Source organism: Cervus canadensis, chromosome 4 (genome assembly GCF_019320065.1).
Source record: "Cervus canadensis isolate Bull #8, Minnesota chromosome 4, ASM1932006v1, whole genome shotgun sequence".
Lineage (NCBI taxonomy): Eukaryota > Metazoa > Chordata > Mammalia > Artiodactyla > Cervidae > Cervus > Cervus canadensis.
The window spans coordinates 4,263,317-4,280,769 of NC_057389.1; the positions used below are offsets into that span (position 1 = coordinate 4,263,317).

Here is a 17,453-nt window from a genome sequence, read left to right on the forward strand (position 1 = left end):
GTGACGAGACAGGCATCAGTTTTCCACTGTTTAAATAGCAAATTTCTAAATTAATCTTAGATTTCACTAATCAGATATTGCCTTTCCAGAGAATAACATTTGGTAAGTGAGAACTTAATGAATGTCCCAAAATAATTGTTGTAACTGGTGGAGCTGGTGACATTTTGCATGTGGCTCCTAGTCTTTGCCCCTGAGGTATATTAAGAATGTATTTTGAGCAAACTCTTTAGTGTTTTAATTGCAAGTCAGCTTAAAAAAAAAAAAAAAAAACAAAACTCTCTTGCAATAAACATCTCTTCTGTGAGATTATCTTTAGATGTTGTATGAAAAATTGACTTAAGTATATTTCTGATACCGTGCTGTTTAAGGATAAAATAGAAGAACATTTACAAGAAAGTGTACCATAAAGTACAAAGGGTGCTCAGCGCATCACTTTGATGCCACGTGTCACTTTCCCAGAATAGTCTTCCGTTTGTCCTTATGTGCATTTCTTTAAAGATAAATAACCATTTCATGCTATGTCAAGTTAAAGTGTTATGTTACTGGAAAATGTGCCTGTTAATGGAATGTTTATAAATGAAATTACATTCATGTGTAAGTAGAAAGGTACTATTTGTTAATTCTTGAATTGATTCATCTTATAAATGTTTAACTGTAAATTTATCTTTTTTTAACATAGAAATATTTTATATCATACACATTCTGAAAGCAGGATATACCTGTAAATCATGCCCATTCACTCACTGCAGTGAGATTGGATTATTCCTCAGTAAAACTTGATTTGAGGCTTTAGAAAAATCAATCAAATATCATTATTCTTTTTGTAAGATGCCAAATTGTGTTTTGGTGACCTCTGCTATGATTTAAATGACCCGTATATGAGTTAGTCAGGATGAGCTTTCATAGCACAGAATTGGACCAAATTCGCTCCCTTATTTCTCTTTTTAGATTTTGTAACTCCTTTTTTATTCCTTTTTCTTTTGTGTCTGTGTGTGTTGCCACCTCATCTGCTTTTACCCACTTACAGTGAATATAATCCAGGGTGGCTTGTTGGCTTGTCTAGTTTCAGGAAATGATGAAACTGGAGTTCTATTTCTGAACCCCCCCAAATAGATCACTTTTATGATGTGTTTGCATTTCAGGACTTTTAAGTTTTGATCTACATGTTTATTCAACCCTAAGTTTACCTAGCTCCCTGTTGCACTTGTTTGCCAATTACTTTACAGCACTGTTCATACTTTTTGTTTAAATCTGTAGGGTGGTTTTTGTCTTGTTGCATTTTTTCTTCTGCTTGCAGATATGTCTATTATTCAAATATAAAAGTGACTTAGGAAAGAACATCCTAAAGTTTACTTAGAAATTCACCAAGCCACATGCTAATGCATCTCTAATGGGGACATTTCTTTTCACACCTCTGAGGTGATTGAGCCTGTCCTTTAAAGTGTGATTTGCAAACCAGTGTCTGGCAGCTCCAATTAGCTTCTTTTGGGTTTGAAGCACATCACAAACAGTAACAAGGTCTCCTAGGACACTCCTCTTGCAAGCAATGTAGTCATATTTCCTCATTAGTTCTTTTCAATTGTCACTAATGCCACGTTCCAGCTTTTGAGTGGGAGACAAAAAAACATAAAAATTTGGTATGTATGTAGAATGGGCCATTGTTTTCCATAATTCAAGGCTCTTTTGAATTCCTTTGATAGTTTTGAAGCTTACACAGCTTAATTCATTAACCTTTACCCTTCACATAAATCTGATGATTAAGAATCTCTTGCTAAGGAGACAGCGTTTTCCCAAAACTAAGTAATGCCTTCTCTTTTAAGAAAAAACCTATATTGCTCACAAAAGTAACCTTTCTGTTGTTTTTCATATTTCATCAAATGTTTCAGGTGCATTTTAGAACATTATCAAAAGCAAGTGAGCATAAAATCACATTATTATAAAAAATAATTCTGGGTGCTTTGGGTAGTTCGGAGCAGGTTTTCTGGCCCTTTTCAGTATTCTAACAGAGTTTATATATATATGTACTAAACAGCTGTTACTCAAGAATTTACAATGGGTGCAATTTTTTTAATTCTATTCAGAACCCTGCCAAAACATAAAAGCAAGAAAATAATCTGAGAGGAGGCAATTCAGAATGAACTAAAGTATATTTAAACGAACCTAGGACATTTGATTTGGAGAAGCTTTTCACCGAGGCCCTCATTTTCATAAGGAACGATAATGTGGGGCTCTGAAGAAGATAGGGGTGTCTGTGGTTTCATGGAGCTGAGAACAGAATGTATGTCTTCCCATTCTTTATTCACTCTTGTTAAGACATGCCTCCTCTTCTCAGAACTCAGGGAGATGGTTTAGGAGGCTTGTGTTTGATGTTCACGGGCTCCTTTAACGGTATTTGATATTCTTTTGCATTTTCCACTTGGCATATTCCTATATTAGGAATTTTTCTTGGTAATGTTAGAGATTATTCCTTTCTCGAAGGATCTTGTTCTTCCCCAAGTTTTATAACTCCTTGGGTTGTCATGCATGCAGTAGGAAGTCTTTGAATGCACTGACCCATGGAGAATGGTGGTCGTGCGGTATTCTGAGGCTCATCCTCAGGGAGGAGGGCAGGGACGGGGGCGGGGGGTGAATGGGCAGATTTTGAATTCTGGATTCTGAGTTTAGGGATTCATGGCTTACCCCTAGGGACAAACTATGATTTAACACTGAGATTAATGAATATTCTCCTCTTCATTATCTGTGAGTAGGCAAGGGGATGGCGAAGCAAAGGTTTTAAATGTGGTCTTTGGTTCTTTTGTGTTCCTGCACACAGACTGTGACTTTGCAAACATTTCTCTCTTTTTTGGTATCATTTTAAATACCTCTTAAAATTTACATGAATACCTTTAGTCAGAATGTTTAAATAATTGCTAAAGCTTTGTCACCTTTTTTTGTTGCCTGCATAGTCTGTACAGTGAACTGGGAAATGCTCTGATGTTAAGTCGTGACTAAAGGGCATGACTGGCCTTCCCTGGTGGCTCAGCTGGTAAAGACTCCGCCTGCAATGCAGGAGACCCCAGTTTGATTCCTGGGTCGGGAAGATCCCCTGGAGAAGGGATAGGCTACCCACTCCAGTATTCTTGGGCTTCCCTAGTGGCTCAGACAGTGAAAAATCCTCCTGCAATGCAGGAGTCCTGGGTTCGATCCCGGGGTTGGGAAGATCCCCTGGAGAAGGGCATGGCAACCCACTCCAGCATCCTTGCCTGGAGAATCCCATGGACGGAGGAGCCTGGCAGCTGCAGTCCATGGGGTCACAGAGAGTGGGACACGACTGACCGACTGAGCGCAGCACAGCAGAAAGGTCACAACTAGAGCCAAGACTTTCCAAACAGAGTAGAATGATTTAGAGTGAACGTGTTCAACAGACATGCCTTGTGCTAGGGTACGTCCTGTAAACATCTGTCCATGGAATTCTCCAGGCAGGAATACTGGAGTGGGTAGCCATTTCCCTCTCCAGAGGATTTTCCCAACTCGGATTTAGCCCAGGTCTCCTACATTGCAAGAGGATTCTTAACTGCCTGAGCACCAGGTAAGTCCCCAGATATGCTCTAGACTGGACTCTAAAAGTTTCAGGAGGAAAGGACAGTCACCAACCAGGGGCTGTCACCATGACTTGCTATCACTACAGGCTGCCTAGGGAACTAGACCTAGACTAATCGCTGGGCTTCAGACACTGGCTGCCCTGCTGCCTCCGACAGTGAGGAATCTGCCCGCAGTGCGGGAGACACAGGTTCAATCCCTGGGCCGGGAAGATCCCTGGAGAAGGGAATGGCAGTCCACTCAGTATTCTTGCCTGGAGAGTCCCATGGATGGAGGAGTCTGGTTAGTTACAGTCCGTGGGGTTGCAAAGAGTCGGACATAACCGAGCAAGGACCCTTCACTTCAGACACTAGCCAGGAACCAGACGTGGGGTTCCATTTTCCACCAGTTTGCACTAACAGGATAACACAAACCACTTCCATTTTCAACTGTCAAAAATAAAGTTATTTTACCTATTTATTGGAACCATCAATTTGGTGTTAGTATGATAATGAGTTTCAGTCCAGGTTCACAAGAACTTCGGACTTCTCAAAGATCACATCTGTGAAATATGTGATATTTAATTTAAAAAATAATAAATTTTGCTAAAAATCTTCCAAGGAACATTTTATTTTCCCTCTGTGAATTCCTTTTTGAGGAATAGCTTTATGTGGCACATAAAGCACTTCTAGCACACTGGTTGTGATTATAGGATAATTAAAAGTATTTGGAAAACCTTATGTAGCTGAACTTTTTAAAACAGAGCAAAACTCCTATATGATCCTTTGTAAAATGCTTTTCACTTATATTTCTCTGAAACATACATACTCTTTATCTCTTCGTCGTGTGTGTTCTCTTGGCTGTTGCCTCTTGAGCAAACTAAATATATTTGTGTTATCTATTCATAATAACTTTTCTCTTTCACATAGGGAGGAAACCTGATGCTCATGGCCTTTCATCATTTTTAGGACAGTTTTTATCCAGTGATTGATTATCTTATTTTATGTGAATACCAGTTCTTGTTGCCTATGAAATAGCATTTGATCTGGCTTGTACAGGGAAATCAATTTGTGTTATTTGCCGTCTGTAGTCTGCTCTGCGTGTCTTTTATGATCACATGTGCTTGTAGCATATCCGATGTAGAGTCAAGTGGTGAGAACACAAATGGGGTATTGTGTTTGTTTAGATTTTTTTCCATAATCAGATGTTTTGAACTATTTGAAAAGACCGTGAAAACAAAATAAATGATGCGAACATATTTCTGCACTAATATTTCATTTTGTGGTCATATAGAATGTTGGATCTGCTAACTTTTTTGGAAGGTAATGGAGGAGGACAGGGAGCTATGTACGGCAGAAAGGAGACTTTTTAAATTAACTATTTATGATATTATAACCAAGCAGGGCCTTTATTTTTTCCTTAGGATATGAAAATTAGTTTTTAAAGTCATATGTAAAGCATGGTTGTTGCCTGTAGTTAGTTTCATTTCTGCATTTATTTTTCCTTTTTTATGACTTTATTCAAATATTACATTAAACTCAAATGATGCAGAATTAGGTTTAAAAATTTCCCTTCATAATAAGCTATATCAATCATAATTACATTGTTACTGTTTTAAGTTTTCTATTGTAACCATGGAACAGCTTACCCATTTTTTATAATAAATCTTTTTTTTTGATAACCAAAAAAAAAATGTTTATTCAGTTAGTCTGAGGAACTTAGAAATGTTTATCATTCCATTAAGACAATATTCTATAAAGATATTTTTAAAAGAAAAATATGTCTTCTCTATAACTAATTTAACCTTCAGTAATGAATTATGTGAAGTAAAATTGTATAAAATTTCCTGACATTTTATGAAGATACCTACAAATAAGCCAGACAGCAAATAAAATATCTGAAAGACAGAGATGGATACTCAGTAATTTTTTGATGGATTATACACATAGGTATCAAATTACTTGATCCTTACTTCCTAGAAAAGGTTAATGACTCTTTTTGCTTTTACCCTTTTACTTAACTGTTGTTTATAAAGATTAAAACGGGGACTGCATTGAAGGACGTACATGCCTATGTGTCAGTTTGACTGCACACGTTTTTCTGATATTACAGGGGACTGAACCATCAAATGGGTAGTGTTGTTAATCATTGTTTATAAAGTTCATTCAGTTTTGTGTTACATGTTCCACTGTGGACATCAGAGCAGGGTGCACCACTCAAAATTTTAACTTAAATGAAACCAGAAGAGACTTTAAATCCTACATATCTATATCTATATTATTTAAATGGCCTATGTATATGCAACAATTCATCTAAAACATTAATAATAAAACCAGGGAAAATATTTTAATGTTCTTATATGTATGATTTTTCTTTCTTCTTTAATCAGTGTCACAGATTTTACATTTTTATGTTGAATAAAATTTCACAAATGTATATCAGTGTTATCAAACTCCACCATTAGAAATTAAACCATGAGCAATATTACATTCACTTATAATGAGCCAGTTCCCTTCGCAGGAATCGAACTGGGGTGTCCCACATTGCTGGCGGATTCTTTACCCGCTGAGCTACCAGGGAGTCCCTTATAATGAGCATCCGTGTATATTCACAGCTTCATTACTTTATGTGAATGATAAACAGCCATTATACAGCATATGTTTACTAATCTTTTATTACCAAGTGTAACACTGCTCTTAGAGGAATCTCTCTTTTTCATCAGTTTAGCTTTACAAGATGCACGAGTCACAAATGTATTTAATTAAGGTCATTTAAGTATTAAAGCACTTGAGTTTAAAAAGCAGGGACTATAACACCCTTTCCTGAAACACCTTGAGAGCGGTTAGTGGGAAGAAGGGAGCTGTGGCATGCATCAGACGCCGGCCCCTTCCCGTCACGGCCGTGGCCGGACGCCTGCTCATTTGACTTGGAACGTGCCAGTGTAACGCGCCACCTTCTGTGTGTTCCAGGTGTGTGGAGGTCATCGCGAAGGAGGGGCAGAACCTGAAGGAGCTCTACCTGGTGTCCTGCAAAATCACGGACCACGGTATGTAATGAGCCATCGTCCAGTCGTTCTCACGAGTAAGAAGGCACAGGTCTTTGAGAGCTTTTTTAAAAGAAATCAACAGCTACTATCTCACAGAGACTGAGATTTACCTTTACTTAGGCAAACTCTGATCATACTGCCCCAAATCAAGAAATCTTGAAGTTAGAACCAGAGTAAAATGAATATATATATTAGTTTTATCACCACATGAAGTCATATACATATTCACATAGAATTAAAAAGTATGGCTAAAATTGCTATATGATGAAACTAAATATTAGGATAATTAAATATTTGATATAATATAAAGTAATTATTATGTTGTGTTGATTTGCTTAATTTATGTCATGTTGAATGCCTGCTTGCTGACATTCCAAATGCCAACCCTTCTTAATGCCTTAAATTCTTTAAAACATTGGAAACTTCCAATAGGAAGTTTAGATACATAGGAAGTAAAAGGTATATACATTTGTTTGTAAGAGTTTAAATATGTTAATTTTAAATATTCCTTTAAAGTGGAGAAAAGCAAGTTATTATATAAAAATATAAAAAGTATGAAGACATCTTATTGAAGTAATAAAGAAAATAACCCATCTAGGCTTTCCTCTTTTGTTCAGCACATTATAAATATTTTTTACTATTAATTTGCATATTTAATCTAAATACAGAGTTTTAACTAGATGTTTTTAAATGATTTCCATTTCTCTTTTCTGATTTTTAAAATTGTTTCTTTACATTGAAGAATATGCTTTCTACCTTGAAGGAAACTAATAATCCATTATTATTATTATTTTCTTTTTTACTGTTAATCCAACATATGCTGATAATTGACTCAATCCTAAGATATCATACTGACCATCTGGCCTGGATGGGAGAGTTGAATTTTATCAGCTACTAAATTCATCCTTTGGAAAAACTCTATGAAAGCTATAACAAAAAATAAAAAATAACATAAAGGATTGGCTTAAAGATAACCCTAATTTCTTTTCAGAGTTTATTTTTTGAGATTGGTAAATTTCTTACATGGATTTATCCATAATGTTTCTGGGTTGTTGTCTTTTTCGTAATTATACCATGAGAAAGGAGTTTCTGGTTTGGCATATTAGATTGCCTGTAAGATACAGTAACTCTAAAGCCCTCAATGCCTCCCTTTTGTCTAGACCTTAGAGTGCTCTCTCTGCCCCAAACCGGGCAGATCCTCAAAACCTGTAGATTTGGTAATTAACTAGTACATTCATTCATTCTAAACACTTTGCTTGGCATTCAGAATCCTTTACCTTTAGTCCCCTACCTGCTTCTCCAATCTTATTAATTGCCAGGAAGACTGTGGACTAAGTTCTTTAGAATGGGCCCTTCAAGTCCCGCGATGAAAACTGTTCCTAAAATCACACTCTGTGGCAGCACCAGTAAGTTACCCAGTGCAAGGAAATGTTCCAGAAGTCATGGAAAAGAGGAAACGCTTTGGACCTGGGACAGATAGGGAATCGAGTTCAGTCTTTCTGCTTGGGCCTTCGGGAAGTTCCCTCACATCTCTGAGGCCATTTCCTCACGTGTAAACTGACTTCGTGGTCCCGTGTGTCCCTGGCCTAGTGAGAGCGCAGTGGGCACTGCTGAGCAAACTTGCCTTCCTGCAGGAGAGGGACACAGGGAAGACTCACCCACAGTTCCTCTACCTCCTTTTCTTTCCTGGGAAGGAAGGTCTTGGAAGAGGCCTTTGTTGTTGTTGTTATTGTTGTTATTATGTGTTGTTATTGTTTGTTGCTGCTGTTCACTGATACTCTCTTGCTCTGGTGTTTTGAGATTTTAGGTTTTGTTTTTTTCTCCTGGTGAGGTGAAAACTATGTTAATACTTTGCCCATGTGGTTTGTGTTTATTAGTATCTCTGAATTATTTAGGTCAGCTGTTCTCAACCCTCTCTGCAGGTTAGGATCACCTGGGGAAGTTGTAAACCATTCTGATGCTTGAATCTTACACAGGGATTTCAAAATTTCCGGGAGGTGGTGCCCAGGCAATAAAACGTGCCTGGATGATGTCAGTGTCAGCCAAAATTGAGAACCACTGACCTAGTCTACTCAAGAGAAACTAGAAGTGAACATTTTGAGGATTGCCTCCCCGCATGGAGAAATTGTCATGGTTTTTTCATACCCTCCAGCTCTCCAGTCCTCTGCCCAGCTCGACTCCCTTCCTTCTCCCTGGGATTTGTGGTGAAAACCTCTCAGAGGATTTGTGGTGAAAACCTCTGTGCATCTGTTCTGTTCTTCAAAATGTTGGGGCACAGTTGAGGTAGAAGGGTAAAGGTCGATAGTTTATGAGATTGTGCTGTAATTGCTACTTGATTGTAAAATTTTAAAAAATTACTGAACACTCAGCTCACCTCCCTTCCTCCTTGTACCCTGCCAATAACACATGAACAGTTTTTGTCAGAAAGACAGCAGAAAAGATTATTCATTGTAACCAGAGAAACAGCATGTTTCTGGAAGTAACTGCTCTACTATGGGAGGGTGTGATCCTTTGCCCTGTGTTAATTATAAATTTTAAGAAAGAAAAGCAGATGCTATTTTCCTTCTTTAACGGAATATATATTCTGTAGGATTTTTTTTTTTTTTTGAAGCTACTTAGAAATAGTAAAATTCTATGTACCTGATACCAGGGAATTTCACCCTTCAAAAGATGATCCTAATTCTGCTTCCTGTAGCTTTGCACATGCTCCAGCCAGTCTCCTCCTCAGCTCCTTTTTCCTTGGTGTTTGTACATGCTCCCATTACAGTATCCTGAGATGTTTGAAGTTCTCTGCAGGTTGCATCAATTCAGAAACAGCAGCTCGCCTGGCTTATTGTTTGTAATTTTTGTCGAGATTCTCACAGGTGTTGAATGTGATGTTGTAGTACTTAGCGACACCTGGCCAGGCTGGTAGGCAGTTATGTTCATTTTAATTGATATATGATATACTTGTTGTGGAGAAAAGTATCATTCTAATAGGCTTCTTATTCCCCAGATTGAACATAGATCTTTATGGTAAAGGATAACAATTATAAACAAATCAATAATTCAGGCACAGCTGAATGGAAAATACAGTCTTGGGTAATTGCTCCCTAAAGACAAAATAATATTGTCACTCTTCTGTCACTAAACAAATAAATGTTATGGGCTGTTATCACAGGAAAAAAATTCAAACTAAGGTGTCAGAGAATTAGGTTAGAATTTGTCTCATCTTTTTTTTTTTTTTTTAATGATCTGGACCAAGTTACTTAACCTTTTAATTTTGTCATCTGTTAAGCACATGATAATGCAGACCATAAAAGGTGGTGAAAATGCATATGAAACATCTGTATTTTGCCTGGTGGCATAGTGGATACTCAGTGACAGCAGTTCTTCTAATTCTAGAATTGCAAGAACTCTCTTTCTGTTTTTCTGAAGAAGAATCAGGCCTCTCCCTCCTCCAAGGGTGGCTTTCTGTTTGTGGGAATTGTTCTTTGTAAGTTTGACCTTTATTAGTCTACGCATGCCTAACTGGCTTCCACACCTAAGCTACCTAAACCATATTGTTCTTTGTAGGAAGTAAATAGAAAGATGCAGGAAAAAGTTGAAAATCTTTATCTTAGGTTATCCCTATCAGGTTTCTTCCCTCTCTTTTCTCTGGATTTCCTTCACTTTGTTTGGATTATTTGGCTCCCCTTATGCTTTTTTGTTCTTATAATAATTTGTCAATGAAGAATTTCCAACCTGCCTTTCCGCTTGCCTTCAAATACTTTCCTGTTGAAAAATTCTCCTCCTTAGGAGGAGAGGTATGTCCTTAGGATTAAAGGGAACAGGAGAAGTCAGCGTGTATCATTCATGCCTGCGGAGGTCAGAGCCAGTCTTAGGCAGTAAGGCAGAGACCCTGTGGTCTAATAAATGAGATGGATGAAGAAAAGCCTCCTCTCCGTGAGCGGCCAGGCAGTGAAGGTCACCAGTGTGACCCCGTGTCAGGGCGCAGCTGTAAGAAGGACCCTGCTTTGTGGGCTGTGAGCACATTTCCTTTGACTTGAGCACTCCTGAGGCCCTGGAAATGCACTCGTGGGGATATCTTTTTGCTTCCTGTCTCAAGTTGTCAAATAACCTTTTAATTAAAGAGGACTGGAAACACTCAACTTCTGACCTCGCCGCCTGGGGCCTCCAGGGCCCCTGCCGCCCCCCAGCACAGCCCTCGGCCGCCGCTCCGGTGCTGCTCCGGGGCGGGGAGCCCAACCCCCGGCCTGCCGCGGACGCTGCTGGGTCACTCTGGCCACAGCGGCCTCCCAGACAGGCGGTCAGCGTTGGGCGGTTGTCGCGTGAGATGCCGTTTCGGCTGGCCCGGCGCACTGCGGACACGCTGTGTGTGTCCGCCCTGCGCGCAGACGCTGCTCGGCGCCGGCTGTGTGCGGGCCCTGGGCCGAGGCGCCTCCTGGGGCCCACGCCTGGGGCTTCAGTGCGGGGCCCGAGCACAGCGCCGCCTGCCGACTGCGGGAGGGAGGGAAGCGGTAACGCGCCGCCTTCCTCCGGACCAGGGGAATGGCGGGGAGGGCCGCTGCCGTCATCCCTGCCGGCTCTAGCCCTTGTCTCAGCCGTGCTGACCTTCAAGCGCTATGCAAAGGCTAATAGGCGGGACGTTCACTACCTTCTCCTGGGATACCAGACCTCTTCAGCTATTAGTTAACCCGAACTAGATCCTGGATACATGATCAAAATAAGCACACCAAAGAAACAAAGAGAGATCCCAACAAGCATTCTGGGTTACACTCGTATCAGGGGTGTTTCTTTTTCTGTTTTTTTGTTTTGTTTTCTTGTCAAACCAATGCTGATTAAGGAAGAAAATCTTACATGAAAGATAGTTTGGCCCTTTCTTATGCCATCTTGTTTTTCATATTATTAGGTATGCATTACATTACAGTGATGTTCCATTTAAAATTAAATTATTGGTTTTTTTCTTTTATGTTTTGTTTCATTTTCAAATTGTATTTCAAACTACTGCAAGATTGCTGGGTAAGATTCAGCTCCTTTTGTCAGCAGGAGTAACTAATAGTTGTAAAGTGACAGAGACAAACTTTAGAAAATAGATTTGCAAGTCAAAAAGAATGCCTTATTGTTTCCTGTTGATTATTCACATTTTCTCTCCATTCTATCATTTAAATATAGATAGCTTTTACTGTTTCTCACAAAATAATACTAAAATGCTAAATCTTCTATTGTTGCAAATTCTCCTTGTTTGTCCATCTTAAAAGTCATTTCTCTTCACTTGTAATTCTTTTATTCCTGGAGTTCCTTACTATTGGATTTGTATGTCTACTTTTGTACTTAAGTATTATTGTCTTTTTTCTTTTTTTTCAGTAATGGTCATGATTTTTCACCAAAAATTTGTAATTATAATTTTTAAGTATTATAATTAAAAGAAGCACTTCTTAAGACATTTCTTTTAAGAAAAGTCTCCCATAACCAATTCAAAGGCCAACTCTGGCTTTGTATGTATTAGAGTTTTTTTTAATTAAGAAATCTTTTAACTTACATTTAAAAGACAAATAGACCAATTCCTATGCTTGCCCTGAACTTTCTTATACCTCCAAATACACTAATGTTGCTTCACTTAATTTGTTAATTTTTATGGCCAAATACTAAATTTCCATATACAACTTAATTGTTAACTGAAATATTTACTTTCCCACTTTCCTTTTCTCAGTTACTTATTAGCATTTCTAATATAGAAAGCTTGATTTTCATTTTAATTAACTTTTTAACATTAATCTCATGATGTTCTGTTATAGATAAAAGAAATTTGTCCCAAATCACATAAAAAGTCATTTTTTCAGAGTGCCTACTTTAGTACCCTTAGTACCCTTCAGTATTCAGACTAAGCATTTATTTTCCTTGAACTGTGCTGTAATATGGTCATTATTGATTATTATCAGTATTATATCAGCAATGAGTAAATCTAAAGGGGATTGCAATAAACACCAAGGTAACTGCTATAATACTCGATTTCTAGTTTACCACAAAAGAAACAATTTCCTAATGTTTAAGACTTCTTGAAAACAGATGTCTTGAGTGGTAGTGAGCTCTTTCTTACAAGAGTTATTCAAATTGAGATAATCTCTTGAAAAGAAGGTGGAAAGTTGGAAGCACTGGGGTAAGGAATTGACCTACATGATGTTTAAATTTCTTTATAATCCTGGGATATGTACTGAGCCGGCTCCATTTTTGTTTCATTCAGCAGATGTTTATTGGCTGTGTGCTGGCTGGGTGCTGTGGAGTGTACAGAGATGAGTGAGAAGTATATACTTTTACGTAAAGAAAGCAGACATAAGCCGTGAGAATGTTTTGAGTTAACATGATGGTGTCAGATTTTTTAAAAAAGGCCCTACGAGATGTTGGGACTCAGGAGGACAGAGTGGTCAGAGATTGGCGTCTTCGGTGGAGGAGGCGGGGAGGACAGACAGGAGAAGGGGGGCCTTTGAGGAAGTGCAGTCCTGGGGAAGGCTCCGCATGAACAGGTGTCTGAATGGGTGAGCTTGTACGCGTTGGTTAATCTAAAGAAAGAACAGAAATCATCCAAAGTGACTACGTGCACACACGGGCAAATTTTGAAGAAACCTTATGAAAATATTCTACTTGAAAATTCAGAGTAAGTTCCAACACTCATTTCGACTTTTCCTGTCTTATTCACCATTCCCATGGTAACAACTTCTCTCAACATACATAAAAGGAAACACTACTTTGGGTTCTAACTACTAATCAAGTACCCAGTTCAAATGAAAGAAAGTGAAATGTTAGTTTTCATAACAATAGAATAGCTAACATTTATTGGATGTTTTCATTCATTTGATTAAATGGATTCATTTAATTCCCTTAGCACCCTGTTTTGGATGTTGACTGTTAGTATTCCAGCTTACAGATGTGGAAACCCAGGTTCACATAGTTTGTGAGTAACTGTATGATATTGTGTTGTTGTTCAGCCACTAAGTTGTGTCCGACTCTTTGCGACCCCATGGACTGCAGCACTTCAGTCTTCCCTGTTCTTCACTGTCTCTCGGAGCTTGCTCAAATTCATATCCATTGAGTCTGTGATACCATCCAACCATCTCCTCCTCTGTCGTCCCCTTCTCCTCCTACCTTCAGTCTTTCCCAGCATCAGGGTCTTTGCCAATGAGTCAGTTCTTCCCATCAGGTAGCCAAAGTATTGGCGTCTCAGCTTCAACATCAGTCCTTCGAATGAACACCCAGGACTGATTTCCTTTAGGATGGACTGGTTGGATCTCCTTGCAGTCCAAGGGACTCTCAAGAGTCTTCTGCCGCACCACAGTTCGAAAGTATCAATTCTTCGGCACTCAGCCTAGATTCAATAATAAATCAGTCTCTTGGATAACCACTCACAGGTCAGTGATGTGCTTAGGAGTATTTATTACTAGAAAGCTTTGTTCGATTGTCCCAGTTGTCAAAGCTTAAATGATGTAACTGAAATTCATGATACCGTGTTTCGTCCATCTTTGTATTGAAAAAAAAAATCACAAAGCAACTACCCCATGAGATCTAATTATATAGTTATAGAACTTAATAGGTTTAACGTGCTTATCCACTGTAATTGTGTTGTGCTGACACCGAGCATTAGTTGCATTCTGTGGTTAAACATTCCTTCGCCAGGAGGTAGAGACTCTCATTGACTCAGTGTGTATTCATATATTCAACAAATATTTCTTAATTTCAAAGCTGTATATAATCTTCATGAGTTAAATTTTTTCTTGCATCCTTTCTAAGTTTTTACCAAAAGCTTATGAAAGAAGCATAAACATTATTACTCCTTTTTAATGGATGAGGAAATCGAGTCTATGTAGGTTTTCATTAATTAGCAAAACTGGAACTATAATCTTCTCCCTCTAAATTGTTTACTGGATTATGTGTAGATAACTTCTTAAATTTCCCAGCTTTTCTTATAGAAATGATTTCTTTATTTAAATGATCCTCTAAAAGCAATTCAGTTAATATTAAGTGACGTGATTTCATAGCAGTTTTTTTAAAGTACAGTTACTTCTAGAGACACACAGTTCTGTACCATTCCCTAAAGCATAAGCAGTTGTTCTCTTCTTTAGGTTCTTTCTTAAGCCCGAGCTCAGAGGTTCCTGGGATCTCAGGTGTGTCTTAATTCCCTTCCCTTAGGAGAGCTGCTCCCAAGGATGTCCTCTGAGAAGTGAAAATGGAGTCTCTTCAGTATGGCTCTGCCATCTGCCTCCTTTTATGCCCTTCAGCATCGGTTCACTTCAGTTCAGTCTCAGTCCTGTCCGACTCTCTGCGACCCCATGTACCGCAGCACGCCAGGCCTCCCTGTCCATCACCAGCTCCCGGAGTTTGCTCAGACTCATGCCCATTGAGTTGGTGATGCCATCCAGCCATCTCACCCTCTGTCGGCCCCTTCTCCTGCCTTCAGGCTTTCCCAGCATCAGGGTCTTTAGCATCTGTGCTCCTCATCTTCTGAGATGATTCATGGAGAGCAGGAGCAGAAAGGGGCTAAAAGCCCCAGGGCTGCACCTTCCCCTCCTGCAGCAGTGAACTGGGTCCACAAGGGCCCTCTTAGGGTCTCCCCTTCCCTTTTATATAATTTAAGGCATTTTACCCTCCCCGGCTGTGTTTTTGACTAAATCTTCTTCCCTCTTTCCTGGGTAATTAGCCTACATAAGACACTTGGCATCTGATATTTATTTGGAAAAAATAAAACAAAAATTTTTGCCAATTTTCCTGCTAGAAAATGAGAGTAACACTTGTAACAAAATAGAAATCAAACATTAAACTAATTGATTTTACTGTTTGTCGTTCACTAATTAGCCTCACATCGTTATACCCATGGACACTGGTAGGATTAAGCCTTAACAGGTCTTTCTCATTTATTAGCAGGATTTCCTTATATTAAGGGCAACTTTGCTTTATTGACTTCTTGGTTTACTTGAGTTCAATTTATATAGGAGAGGAGGGAATAACACATGATTTTTTTCTCTTTGTTTACCATTTTTCAAAATGCTAATTTGGTTTCCAGTATTCTCCAAAGTGACCAATAAGGAGTTGTTACTTTTGTTTAGTGTTATTAGAATCTCAACAATCCCTTGCGGTTATTCTTGTAATTGTTACTCAGATTGTCCTTCACTTTGGCAGTAGACGCTTCTTTGGGTTGGCTCCCCTGGCCTTCTCTTCCTGACTCATTATGTCAAGATGTGTGAGGCCCATCTTGTGCATTTCACGCTGGAGTTATGGCACCTACTCGTTTTTCTGAAGAACTTTGGTTCTTTGAATGAATTGGGCTTTTTAAAGAAATTTATCTTCTATGTCCGTGCTGCCCTCTGAGTCTTACATCGCTGTATTTTCTGCCTTTCATTTCTCCAGCCTAAAACCTATTTTAGTTCCCATCACAAGTCCAACCTTTCCATTATAAACTCACCAAGTTCAGCCCACCCTGGGTTTTAGAGAATCCTCATTTAGGGATTCTCAACACACTAGAAACTTCTAGTTCCATATACAGGAACACCTGATCTTATTCTGCTCAGCATGTTAGACCCTGCGGTTTTACGCATGGGGCGTTTGTGGCAACTCTCTGTAGAGCAAGCCCGTTGGTGCCGCTTCTCCAGCAGCGTCTGCTCATTTTGTGTCTCTCTGTCACGTTTTGGTAACTCTAAGAAAGTTTCAGGCTTCTCCTTTATTACTGTATTTCTTTGTGATCTGTGATTAGTGGTCTTGATGTTACTGCTATGACATACTGAAAGCTCAGATGATGGTTAGTATTTTTTAGCAATACAGTAATCAAAATATGGTGTACATTCTTCTCTAAAAGCACATAATGCAGTCGCACACATAATAGACTACAGTATAGTATCAACGTAACTTTTATGTGCACCGGGAGACCAAGAGATTCGTGTGACTCACCTCACTGTCACAGTCACTTGACTGTGGGCATCAGGACCAGCCCTGCAGTGGCTCCCGGAATCCCTGTCTCTAGCACTCGTAATTCTGCCCACACTCTGCTTTCGGAGAAATTAGGAGTGGAACTTGGGAAACAGAGGTATTTTTATATTTTGGCTACCCCATCAATTCTCTGGGAATTTCCTTCCGATTTTGTTTCAGAGGTTCTGCATTTAAGTGCTAAAATATGACCTCTTGGACCCATTTGGAAATAAGTAGAAAAAGTGTTCCAACTGTAAGGTGTGACATCATCTCATTTTAAACTTCCTTGTTCTACAGTGAAAAATACATTTTGCCTTTAAAGTGCTTGTTGGGTGTTCACTAAAGTGATTGTACCACTGACTAGAATGACTAGCAATTTGAAAAACACTGCTCTGGTTCATCTCCTTCAAAGGATAGATGAGAACTAGATCTGTCAGTCAGGGACCCGCTTGAGTAGAAAACTGGTGGATTTCCCTGGTACACAGTGGACACTCTTCTTGAGATGGATGGTGCCAACCTTCTCAAGCTCATCAAATCCCATGTGTTGATCTTGTCATCCATGAATAAGTGTTAATATTCCCTTCCTCTCATATCCTTGGGAGTAAGAGAATCGAACAGATTCTCTTTATGATTTTACTTAGAATAGATATTAAATGGAACTTTGAGGCAGAAAGGTAGTTTGGTTAATTTAATTTCCTAATTAAGTCAAACTTACTTTTATTAATAACTTAAATATTAAACTATTCATTTTGACTCTTATCCTAAATCATTCTCTTGGCTTTTTAAGACTTAGTCAATTAGAATTTACCTGTCAAATGTATTCCTTTTCTTGGGTTTATCTGCATGACATTAAATAAATAGTTTGAACTTTTCAACTTTTCAAACAATTGTGTTGAATTTGACGTGGTTGTTCCAG

The 17,453-nt window shown here is 38.8% G+C and overlaps 1 protein-coding gene across 1 annotated transcript in view; it reads left to right on the top strand.

Moving 5' to 3' along the window:
• The window catches only part of LOC122439477 (F-box/LRR-repeat protein 17-like), a 331,995-nt gene that overhangs the window by 157,074 nt on the left and 157,468 nt on the right, over positions 1 to 17,453 (top strand). The window contains exon 2 of the mRNA XM_043464517.1: positions 6,528 to 6,604. Coding sequence (XP_043320452.1) covers positions 6,528 to 6,604 — 77 coding nt within the window. The remainder of the gene's footprint in view (positions 1 to 6,527; positions 6,605 to 17,453) is intronic.